At 33.8% G+C, this 12,433-nt stretch overlaps 1 protein-coding gene across 1 annotated transcript in view; it reads right to left on the minus strand.

The window, feature by feature from the left end:
* LOC145277589 (uncharacterized) overlaps window positions 1-11,177 on the minus strand; it is a 56,665-nt gene extending 45,488 nt beyond the window's left edge. The window contains exon 1 of the mRNA XM_080129103.1: window positions 10,895-11,177. Within this exon, the coding sequence (XP_079985229.1) occupies window positions 10,895-10,997 (103 nt within the window). The 5' untranslated portion in view covers window positions 10,998-11,177. The remainder of the gene's footprint in view (window positions 1-10,894) is intronic.
* Between the last annotated feature and the right edge of the window lie 1,256 nt (window positions 11,178-12,433).

Below are 12,433 nucleotides of genomic sequence, written 5' to 3' on the forward strand. Positions count from 1 at the left end.
CTGGAAGGGCGTTCCAAAGTCTAGCAGTTCTGGGGAAGAAAATTTCTTACATCGAGGGATCTCTACTGTATAGGGGGTGGGATTTTGCTGATTGTAGGGTTTGTCAGGGGTATTTACGTCGAGAGAGTACAAGGGCTTGTAGTTCATCAGAGCATCCACCATTAAAGTACTTGTAGAACAGGCAGACGGATGCAACATTTTGTCAATGGGACAGAGGCTGAAGCCTAGAGGATAATTCAGGACCTATCAGGTTGGTGACTCTCTTTTGAACCTTGTCTAGGAGCGAGAGACTAGTAGCAGATGCACCAGCCCAAATGTGGCAACAATACTCCATACATGGGTGAACGGTGGCCTTGTAGATGTTAAGGATACTTTCAGGCATAAGTAACTTTCTAGCACGGAAGAGAGAGCCCACCCTCCTCACAGCAGCCTTGGTAATGCTCTCAATGTATCTGTTCCAACTCATATTCCCTGTGAACATTAAGCCGGGGAGTTTGAAAGAAGTACTTTCAGGTAATGTATCTTTAGCCATAGTTATTGGTGGTAGAGAAGGTTTCTTGTAATTATTGAAGGAAACAAGCTTAGTCTTGGCAGCATTGAATGTGACCATCCACTTTTGTCCCCATTCCACCACACATTGGAAGTCTTCTTTTTGCCATTTACTTAAAAAGAGTTACCAAACCAGTCATGGCGTATTGCTGCCACATCAGAGCTGGTGCACCATCAGATTCTTTCCTTAGTGGACAAGGAGCAAAAAAGAGCCCAACTTAATAGGTCCACACTGTTTATAAAGCTCCAGCCTCATTTTTACAAGTACTTGCTCTGTGCTCTGATGAACCTACTGCACTTGTATCTCGTCAACATAAATAATCCCGACTAATCAGACAAGGTTCCCAGATGGTGCCAAACTTTCTACTCTACCAGTTGCTTTCCTCAAACCACTTGTCTTTGGAATCAATTTAATGTTCTTTGTTTCCCCTGACTGTACCAGCATGCAAAAAATTAAATCTAATGTGAACAAACATCTCACAGTAGAATGATAGCCCAATAAATTTAGCCTCTCAATAGAATTGATAAGCAACCCTACATTAGGAATTTGCCGAAAAGTCGCATATGATCCATTTCTGTCACTATTTTTCGGACGAGTTTTCATGGGATTTACTATACAACATTGTTGCTTGTTAATTTGAGAGCAATGAAATCTTGCAGAAACCCATTTCACTAAATTATTTGGATGAAGTATCCAAGAAAGATGGCTATCTCGACTAGGGATTTTTATCCTGGGCCCCCCAAGAGGCTAAACCATTCCGCTAATAACCTGATCCCTATTGATTTTGCAGTAGGAGTTTAGTTCTATGCAGTTCTAGGAGGTCCACCCTCTCAGGTCTTGCCTTCTCTCTTTGAGAAGGGGTTAGTTTATTGCTAATTTCCTGAGGTGTCCTCACTGGGGAATGCTGACAGGGCTGTCAGGCACTTTTTGCAAGTCAGAGACCCCCTTCTTGGGGGCGCTGACTTCTCAATCCTACTTTCTGGCCTTGGTGTCTAAGTTCTTGCAGTGGAAGAGAATTAAACAGCAACTATCAGACTAAATGTCTTCAAAATGGCTGCCAAACAGCTTTTATTCACAAATGTTAAACAAAAAAAGCAACTTCGCTTTTCACGAAATCTTGTAATGTGATTTTTCTGTACAAAAAGGTCAGCATGACATGAACATTAACATCTGCTACTAGTCTTTTGCTCCTGGACAGGGTCCAAAAGAGAGTCACCAACCTAATAGGCCCTGAACTGTCATCTAAGCTTCAGCCCCTGTCCCATCAATGAAATGTTGCATCCCTCTGCCTGTTTTACAAGTATTTCAATGGTGGATGCTTTGACAAACTACAAGCCCTTGTAATCCCTCGACGAAAATACCCCCGACAAACCCGACAAGCAGCGAAGTCCCACCTCTACACAGTTGAGATCCCTAGGGTAGAAGGCTTTCTTACATCTAATAGTTTCTTCCTCAGAACTGCAAGACTTTGGAATTCTTTTCCAGTTTCCTGCTTCCCCAACTGTACTGACATGTTAAAGTGTAATGTGAACAGACTTGCTGTTAAACTCCCTACATAGTACCCCTGCAACTTAGGTCCCTGATAGTATCCCCCTACTTCAAAGGGGCAATGTGCATTGCTTGGGGTGAAAATGTAATAAAAATTTTTTTTTTTTTTTTTTTAAAAAGGATAGTATTGATTGAAGTTACCAAGGATTGTTATCTGAAGAAAACAGTAACAAACGAATTAGACAAAACCAGTTGTATTTGCCTGGGGGGATATATATGAAAAGCTTGCAACTGTCATAAAATCACACAAAAAAACAAAAAAAGGAGGAGAGGTAAAAAAAAAAATAAAAAAAAAAAAAAAGATTTGGAACAAATAACTGTTAACAAAGGCAATAAAAGTTACTTCCTGTCTGAGCTATTTTTTGTGTTTTAAAGTATTTTTATATACATTTAATTTTCCTTAAAATTTGAGGCTTTTAGATTTTGCAATAGTTGCCACTATTTTTTTTTTTCCGGGAATAATTAAAGTTTGAGTGGTGGTTTCTTTCTTAAAAGAAAATCAAATAGATAACAACTAACTAATGCAATTGCAGTAAAATTTACTTTTCTGCCTCAATGAAAGTAGAAAATAAAAAAGATTTCAATATTTTCCAAAAAAACTGAAAGCAGCTATCTTTAATTTTGCATGTGATCAGATAGTATTTTAAGGAAAATTAAATGTAAATAAAAACCGTTTTAAAACAGAACCGATGACCTGAAAATTACCCCTTCCGTTGTTTGTACTGCTATAATAAATCTAGACACCTTGAAGGCATGTGAGCCTGATCTTATCCCTGCAATACTATTAAAAAAAAAAAAAAAAGGTTACTCCAATTCTCTCCAAGCTCTACAATAAATGCCTTAACAAATCTTGCTTTTCCAACTATTGGAAAATTGTTTCTGTTGTACCAGTTTACAAGAATTCTAGCGAAAGAACTGACCCACTCAATTATCGCCCCATTAGCTTCCTACCCCTCTGTGCCAAAATCTTTGAGCCCTTAATCAATCAAGCACTAGTCCGCCACCTCACAGAAATCTGACAGACAGTATGAATTTAGACGAGTCCGCTCTGCTGCAGATATCCTAACTGTAATCTCAGAACATATATATCAAGTACTGGATAAGGCAACTGAAGCTAGGTCAATAGCCGTAGACATATTTAAGACATTTGACAAGGTTTGGCATGATGGTCTTCTCTTGAGAATCAAATTGTATGGCATTGCTAGACGTATACTCAACATAATAAAATCCTTCTTACATAAGAGAAACATGCAGGTTGTCCTCGATAGTCGTACATCAAAACATGATATAAATGCAGGTGTGCCACAGGGGTAAATCCTTGAACCTTTATTATTTCTGATATTCATAAATGACCTTATTGATAAAATTTTCTCAGAAATGGAGATATTTGCTGACGACTCCATGCTCTATAACAGGCACGAGGGTAAAACAAATGAACACATATCTAAGGAAATTGTTAAACTCTAGAGGAAGACCTCCAGTCTGCAGTGAAATGTGGCCGAAACTGGTTGGTAATGTTCAATGCTGCCAAAACTAAGTTCATTTCCTTCAATAATTACAAGAAACCTTCTCAACCACTGATTGACCTGGCTAATGATACACTGTCTGAAAGTACTCCCCTCAAGCTTCTAGGGTTAACATTCACAGACAACATGAATTGGAACAAATACATTGAAGCAATCACCAAGGCTTTTGCGAGGAAGGTGGACTCTCTACCGTGCTAAAAGGCTATTCACACATGAGAGTATCCTGTATCTCTACAAGGCCACGGTTCACCCATGCATGGAGTATTGTTGCCACATCTGGGCTGGTGCAGCTGCCATTAGTCTCTCACTCCTGGACAGGGTTAAAAAAAAAAGTCGCCAATCTAATAGGTCCTGAAGTATCAACTAAGCTCCAGTCTTTGTCCCATTGCCAAAATGCGGCATCTTTGTACCTGTTTTACAGGTATTTCAATGGCAAGTGCTCCGACGAACTCCAAGCACTAGTACCCTCGGCAAACCCAACAAGTAGCAAAATCCCATCCCTACACTGTAGAGATCCCTAGGTGCTGTAAAGCCTTCTATTCTGATAGCTTTTTCCCTGACTGTACTGACATGCAGAAATTCAAATGTAATGTGAACAGACATCTTGCTGCCCAACTCCATAAATAGTATCTCTGCAATTCTGGTCCCAAATAGTAGCCCTTCACAACTAAGTGGCCCCGAGCCTTGTTTGGGGTGAAACGTCAATAAAAAAACAAACAACTTTAACACAGAAATATGATCCACGTATGTAACTTTTATTGCCTTTGGTAACAGTTATTTGTTGATCATTACTTTTGGGAGATTTTTTTCATCACATTTTCTGTTAGATATTTTTGACAATTTCCAAAAGGCTTAGGGAAAAATAGGATATATTGCAGCGTTTTTTTTTTTTTAAACTATTATATAATGAACATTTAGAGTTGAGATCTATTTAGTACTACGCATGAAATCTGATGAACAACAGGTACTTATGCAGAGAAGGTACCATGCTATTTTTGTAATAGTATTTTCAAGTTAGATTAAAGTTTTTCGGTATCTTTTGTTTATTAAATTGCTAATTACAGAAGTTAAAAAACAAAGGTGGCTTCCCTCTATCAAGGAAGAAAACTACTCACACCTGAGAGTATCCTGTACCTCTACAAAGTCACCATTCGCCGATGCCTGGAGTATTGTTGCCATATCTGGGCTGATGCATCTATCACTAGCCTCTCCCTCTTGGATAGGGTTCAAAAAAGAGTCTTTAATCTAATAGATCCCACTTTGTCAACTCAGCACCAACCCCTGTCTCATCGCAGCAATGTTGCATCTCTGTGCCTGTTTTACAAATACTTTTAATGGAATGTGCTCTGACGAACTTGTTGCACTTGTGACCTCTCGGCGTACATATCCTCGACAAACCCGCTTAGCAACAAAATCTTGCCCTTTCACAGTTGAGGTCACTAAATACCACAAAGCTTTCTACTCTAATAGTTTCCTCCCTCGAACAGCTAGGCTTTGGAATTCCCTTCCTGCTACTTGCTTCCTTGACTGTACTCATATGCAAAAGTTTAAATGTGGCATAAACTAACATTGCTAACCTTTCCTAGGCATGGTCCCAAATAATATCCTCTTAAGTCCAAGTGGCAACATGCCTTGATAGGGGTGAACGTGAGTAAAAAACACCCTCTGTTTCTCATGTTAAGGAGCTTCTAAACAATAATGTTATTTCAGCACTGTGCCTCCTGTGCGTAAGTACCGGAAACACGTTTAAAATGTGTAAATATGCTAACATCATTGAGATTTTACAAAATGGTGTCTTACTGGAACCAAAAGTAGGGTATTATGTAAAACGAAAACTGAACTTATGTTACTTGAAACGAAGCAAGTATATTATTCATCTAATACAAAAGTGCGGGTTTGTTTAACAATAGACCGAGGTACGAAAACATGGTAAAGAAACCAATATATAACAAATAAATGTTACCAAAGGCAAGATAGGTTACTATTACCTACCTGGATAAGTTTTTGGTGTTTTAACCAATTTTAAAGTGTGTGTTAAGTGTGAAACACGCGTAAAAGCGCTAAAGTTAAAATAAACACAAACATGGCGCTATGATGCCCTTTCTTGCCTTTGAATCCTGGGAATCAGTCAAAAATTAGTGGAAAAAAATATGAAAATACTGACAAAAATCAAAATATATCTTAAGTATACATCAAGTTATTGATTCTAGCAGTGTCAGAAACTGATCTAAAGAATGCGTGAAAAAAAATTGAATTGAGGAGCAAAGACCAAAATTTTAAAAACTAACAGGTTTAATAGCAAATTATGCAATATTTGTTTTTTTAAATCGGTTTTCTTTAAAAAAGATTTGAAGAAAATCAACGAAATTTTACTTTGGTTATAAAAAAAAAAAATCGATATAAATTCGAAAAAAATCACTTACCTATAAAAAATACTTAAATGTTTAGTTTCATTCTTCATTGTTCAGAATTTATCCATATTTATATTTAATTTCCATTTATTTTTTAAATAAAATAATTTTTTAAATGACTGTTTGAAAAAAGTGCGATTACACAAGCATTTTTATTCTTTATCGAAAAACCGGGAGTAGCCTTTTGTTCTTGTTTAGAACTACAGATGGACAGAAGGCAATAAAAACCACACGTTTGCGTTAGCCATCTAGCCTTGTGCCTGAAGAAATATGTGTTCCCATAGTTTAAAAATAGTCAAATTTTTCTCATAAGTTTTTGCCTAAAAAAAAAAAACAAAAAAAAACACTCAAGGAATTTTTTTTTCTTTTCTCAAAGAAATACATAAATTTTTGATTTATTATAGTTTCATTCTTCTTTATCGAGTGAATTTTTCTTTTTTTAATATCTAAAAAAAAAAAATTAAAAAAAAAAAAAAAATTGAATGAAATAGAAAAAAATCGTCGTCAGCGTCCATTACTTACTGGACAATATAAGCAGAACATAGGCTTCCAATTAAAAAAAAATGGTTAAAAAAAAAAGAAAAAAAAAGGTTTTAGACTTTACAGGTAAATTTTCAAAAACACTTCTTTTTTTTTTGTTTGTTTGTTTTAATTGACAATATATTATTTATTGGTTTTTTATTTTCAATTTGTGATATATAAAACTTTGGTACGTAAATTAATTATTAAAATTTTAATAGACATTTCAAAGTGGGGGGGGCGAATTTAAAGAAAACGTTTGTCTTAAAATATTATTATCGGTTTATTGGAAAGAGCATAAAATTTCACATTGACCCTGAAAATATCGAAAAAAATTTAACCAATAGAAAAGTTTTGATAGATTTTTAAAGTTTAAAAATTGAAAAAAAAAAATTAACTCGTAAAATTCAATTGATTTCATTACGTAAAAAAAAAAAAAAAATGGCTGTATGAAGGCGCGCCGCCGCGCCGGCACTTTGTAAACACTGTTTTTTAAAAAATAATATTTCTATTATTTTTTAAACAACTTTAATAGTTTATTTTGGAAGTATATTTCATAAAGAAAATAAACAACCCACTTTTAAAAGAGAAATTACGAGTTTCTTTATATTTTATTCGCAGTTTCGTGTTAGGGATGTCAAAAATTCCCCAAAAATTCTGATACACCTATTACTTGGCTATGGTATTAAGACTGTATATCAAGGTTTTGATCTTTCGTCGAAGAGAGTCGAGCAATACTAGAATCTATATCACCGTGACATTTATTCGGTGGGTTTCTGTCAGATTTAAGTTTTTAAAATAATTTTTTTTTTTAATAATAATAATTTAAATGAATTCTTTTTATAATTCAGTACAAGACGTTACTTCGTTTCACTAAACATTGCTTACGTTCCAGTTTTTTGTATTGCTCATAGAGTCATGATCATTTTTGTTGTATTACACAAGACGAGAAAGTGTTAAAGTACTATTTCTCCATAATACCAAATCGATTTAAAATCCATTCGTCAATTTATTCGAATTTTTGTAAGATGATGGCGATTTACTGCTTTTTTATTGGATAATTTATAAATAAAAAAATATATTAAAAAGTTACGTCAACTTTGGTGCTTGTATAAAGAAAGACGACAGATCAAACACGGGGAAACAAATCGTAATTGTGGAACAAGGGAGTTTTTTTTTTGGGGGGGGGGGCACTTTACACTATCAGAACGAAATTTTGTAGTCGATAAACGGAGTATTCAGATTTTAAAAAAAAAATCAATGGTTTCTACTGATTTTTTCGTCAATTCTAATAAATTACAATGTTAGCTTCCAAATTATGCAGTCGAAATTATCTGAATATTGCTGAATTATTAAAAAAAAAAAACTTTAATCATGTTAGCAGATGAAAGATTGCGGCCATCTTGTTTAAATCGAAACGGAAAATTACCTTCCTTTTGAACTCTCCTGTGTCTTATAAGCAGATACGATCGTTTTCTTCAAATTCTATTTTCTATAATAAATAATTTTTTTACCTTATCGATTTTCATAATTTTTGGATATAATCACCTTAAAAATACGAGGAATATGTAGATATCATTGTTTTCATGTGAAATTCAGTTTTACGATTTCCGAAATTTCGTTCTGATAGTATAGAAGCGCATTTTTTATTATTAAATTGTTAGATGAAAATACAGAATAGTTACAAAACTGTCCTCGTGTTAAGAATAGCTTTCTAAATAACGTTATCTTTCAGCGCGGTACAAGTGCGTAAGTACCAATTTAGTTAAACAGCAAAAAAAAAAAAAAAAAAAAAAAAAAAAAAGAAAAATGTAATAATTTCCGGATAAAAATATTTTTTATTAAAACATATAATTTAATTAAATAGCGCACAGTAAAAGTTGAAAGTAATCTAAAAAAGGCTTTCTAAAATAAACAATCAGTGCTTTTGTTAAGCTATAGTCGACAAATCGATTTCTTAAATATATCGTTTTAAAACTATTACGTGCTTAATTGTCATGTCAAAACTACTAGCGCACTTATTGATCCATGCTGAAATAATAACATTTAAAAATCCATTCTTAACATGAGGAGGGAAGGGTGTTTTGTACCTATTCTGAATAAAAAACGGGTTTGTATTACTGTACACATAGATTCGGAAAAGTTGTCAAAAAACAAATATATAACAAATAAATGTTATCAAAAGCAAGATAAGTTACTTTTCTACCAAACTTTTCCGTGTTTTTATTCAATGTAACATGTTTATTCAGCTCGAAAACATTGTTTACCGATGTATTGGAAAATTCAAAATGGCGCCCGACTCTCTCTTTAACACGGTAAGTTTGGGAAAAAGTGTTATAAATAATAAACTAGACAAAATACTATTTAAAAACCACCGAATATATGTCAACTTATGTCAATATATATTGAGCGAATTTCTAACAGTATTTTGTCTAGTTTATTATTTATAACACCTTTTCCCGAACTTACCGTGTTAAAGACAGAGAGAGTCGGGCGCCATTTTGAATTTTCCAATACATCGGTAAACACTGTATGCTTTTCGAGCTGAATAAACATATTACATTAAATAAAAACACTGAAAAATTATCCAGTTTGGTAGAAAAGTAACTTACCTTGCCTTTGATAACATTTGTTATATATTTGTTTTTTGACAACTTTTTCCAATCTATGTGTACAGTAATACAAACCCAAAAATTCTATCGCTATAGATATCAAATATTGCAGCCATGACACAAGTAATATAAAATATTCTTTTCGGAGTTATGTTCCCTGCGTATAACCTCATACTCCTACTCTTTAACGTCTAAGAAAAACGCGATTTTACCCAGGTTTCTGTAAAAATTACTTTTAAGTAGAAATAACTTTCTATTTCATGATTTTTCGTAATGTTTGGATATATTACTATTTTCGGCACGAGAATAAATTACGTAATATTGTTTTTGCTTAAAACGACATATTTAAAGACGAATCGAGTGTACCTTAAACACCAATTACTCTTCTTCCTACATGTAACACGAAGTCAAAACCTGACATGTCTAACTTTCCCCTCATAAATAAGGACACGTGGGCGATTTTCTTTCTTTCTTTTTTTTAATGTTGAGGAATTTAGCTCCCCTAAAAAAGGATAGGTGGAGAATTTTCCGTGATCAGAGTCGAATCTGTCGGCGTTGTTGCCTGGTAGTGTCTCCTCGTGATTACACCCCCCCCCCCATTTCTGAGAGGCAGGAGTAATACCCGGGAGAATCGTGCCGTGAAATCGAATATAATATAGCCCACTATCTTATGTAGGTATTGCTTTGTTGTTGTACCTAATACTATGCCTCCCCACGGGACAGAGTTAGACACCAGGGTCGTTTTTTAACGTGGAGAAAAGGTACAAAAATAAAAATTGTCTCAGTCGTGAAGGATTTCTCCTCCACCGAAAGAGAACAAGAAATGGAAGTGCAGCACTGCAGCATCTGAAGAACAGATACTACACTTTGATCTTGACCAAAAGGCGCGAAGTTGGAAAAAAAATAAAAACTTTTTTTTTTGTTGCTAAGATCATCACGACGAAAAACTAAAGTGAAACGTTAAACTAAAAACTGACATAATCCTCGAAAATAATAAAATACAAATTTTAATTTATGATTGAATATATGGTACTAAGTACCATTGGTACTTATGCATGCACAATACGGACTGTGCTGAAATATTAACGTTATTACCTAGAAACATATTCTTAACATAGGGAGAAGATTTTAAAAACTAATCTATATTCACCGAACAATTTATAGAGAGGAGATATCATAAAAATTAAATTTAACTTGAAAATCCTATCAAAAAAAAAAAAAAAGAAAAAAAAAAAGAAAGAAAAACAGCACGGTCTGCAATCTGCAGAAGTATATATATGTTTGTATTATTCGGGCTATTATATCTCAGTCGATGTAACAAACACTTGATCATTTCCAAGTGCATCGTCCGAAACGTTGTGAATATAAAAGTAGTTTAAAATAAATCAATTTATTATGGCTTTTCTAAAAACAAAAACGAAAATATCCGATACTAGACTGGTTTTCCTCGAGTTAAAAAAGACAAAAAAAATAAGTTGAATAATACGAAAATAAAAAAAGACGACCAACAAAAAATATGAAATCTCACTGTAAATGAATTAAGTACGTTTTCACTTTTTGTAAAAAGCTATGTATTTTACTGATTACAGAAAAATCATACGGTACTATGTAAATAAATTAAAACACCTTCGGATAAAATATTAATTTAAAAATAAAAACGAATTAAACAAATAAACGAGTTTGAATAAACACGTTAAAAAAAATGTAAAAAAAACTAAAAATGCTTACCTTTCACGGCGGTTTCCACTGCTTTTCGCTGAAGATCCGACTTAAAACATTCATGTTTGAAAACATTATTTAATAAATCAGTCACCCTATCCTCGTCCATCATGATCGGTGAAGTTATTTAAGTAAAGTATATTTTAAAATAAATGTTATAAATCAACAATATGTGGTTCCAATATTGGTAAATTGTCCGAGGCGACATGCAGTCGCTGGTTTTTTCCCAAATAATCACTAAGTCGTGTTGTTAAAGCGGAGGAAGAATGAGGGGGACAAATTACCGGAAGTCACCGGTCAGCTGAGCGTCAATTCCGGTTTCAAAGAGAAAGTTGAATTTTTTTTTTTTTTTGACAATTGAAAATGTAATAAATAAATAAACAAATAAATTAAAACGATAGACTATTCTATGTGTACCAGAGAAAAAGTTTAAAATAAACTTCTGTGTTTATTCTAGCTAATTAATGTATATAACAAGTACACTGTTTAAAATAAAATATCTTGAAATTTTTAGGAAATAGTTACGTGTGATAGTACACGAACATTTACTGAAAACGATCCATCAGTTTTTTTTTATTATTATTATTTAAGATATTTATTTATTTATTTTGATTGATGCATTTATACGAGTTAAAAGACACCATTTTGTTACAATTCCAAGGGAGATAATGAGAAACGTTTCTCCTATTTTTTCCTTTTATTTAACGTAATTTTTTTTGGGGGGGGGGATTTATTTGTGAGTTATTTGTTTTAATATTTATTAGTTCATGTCTCATACTTAATGTAAAAATTTCACAAAAGGCGGAGCTATCTAAATTTCCATAAAGAATATCAACCCTATTTTCATCCCATTTGCATAAAACCCAATTAAACTCAAGTAAATTCATAAGTTCTCAGAACTTATTCCATTCATTTCTAATTCTATGCAATCATGCAAGCACCTGCTTCGCTCTGTGCTTCAATCAGTTAACCAAGGTAAATTCTCGACAATCTCGATAGCGTCGCCATCTAAATATATATTGTCCACATTGGAGTTCTCATCCATCTCTCGTGTCTTACAAATCTTGCATAGAAACTGATTATCCTCTCATAACCTACCAGTAATTCTATTGAACTTCTTGTGTACCCAATGCTTATAAATTCCACAAAAGATTGAATGGAATTTTATTCCCTTTCCACAAACTGAGCAGAGGAACTTTGGGGGGGGGAGGGTCTTTCCAACACTACAACTGATTTAAGGGTTGTTTGTATTTGGTTAAGGAATTAGAGCTGAACTATATGAGCGAAGATCTAAGCAGTTTTATTTCAGAGAGAGTCAACGGCTGGAAGGATTACATCCGGTTCCAAGCGATTCGCAGCAAACAGTAATTGCGATACTATACATCTCTCCTGTTTAGTTGAATGTTTATTTATACGTCTTTGTATCGCAAGAGTGGTCTTATAATTCTGTCTTAGTTCGAAGTGGGCCATATTTATTGTTGTCTAATAGAGTCCTGGTAATGTTGGGTTTGATGGTTTCATCTCTTTGGTCTTGTTGCATCCGATGTG

This window comes from Euprymna scolopes, chromosome 6 (assembly GCF_053919585.1).
Source record: "Euprymna scolopes isolate OS-2025 chromosome 6, ASM5391958v1, whole genome shotgun sequence".
Taxonomy (NCBI): Eukaryota; Metazoa; Mollusca; class Cephalopoda; order Sepiida; family Sepiolidae; genus Euprymna; species Euprymna scolopes.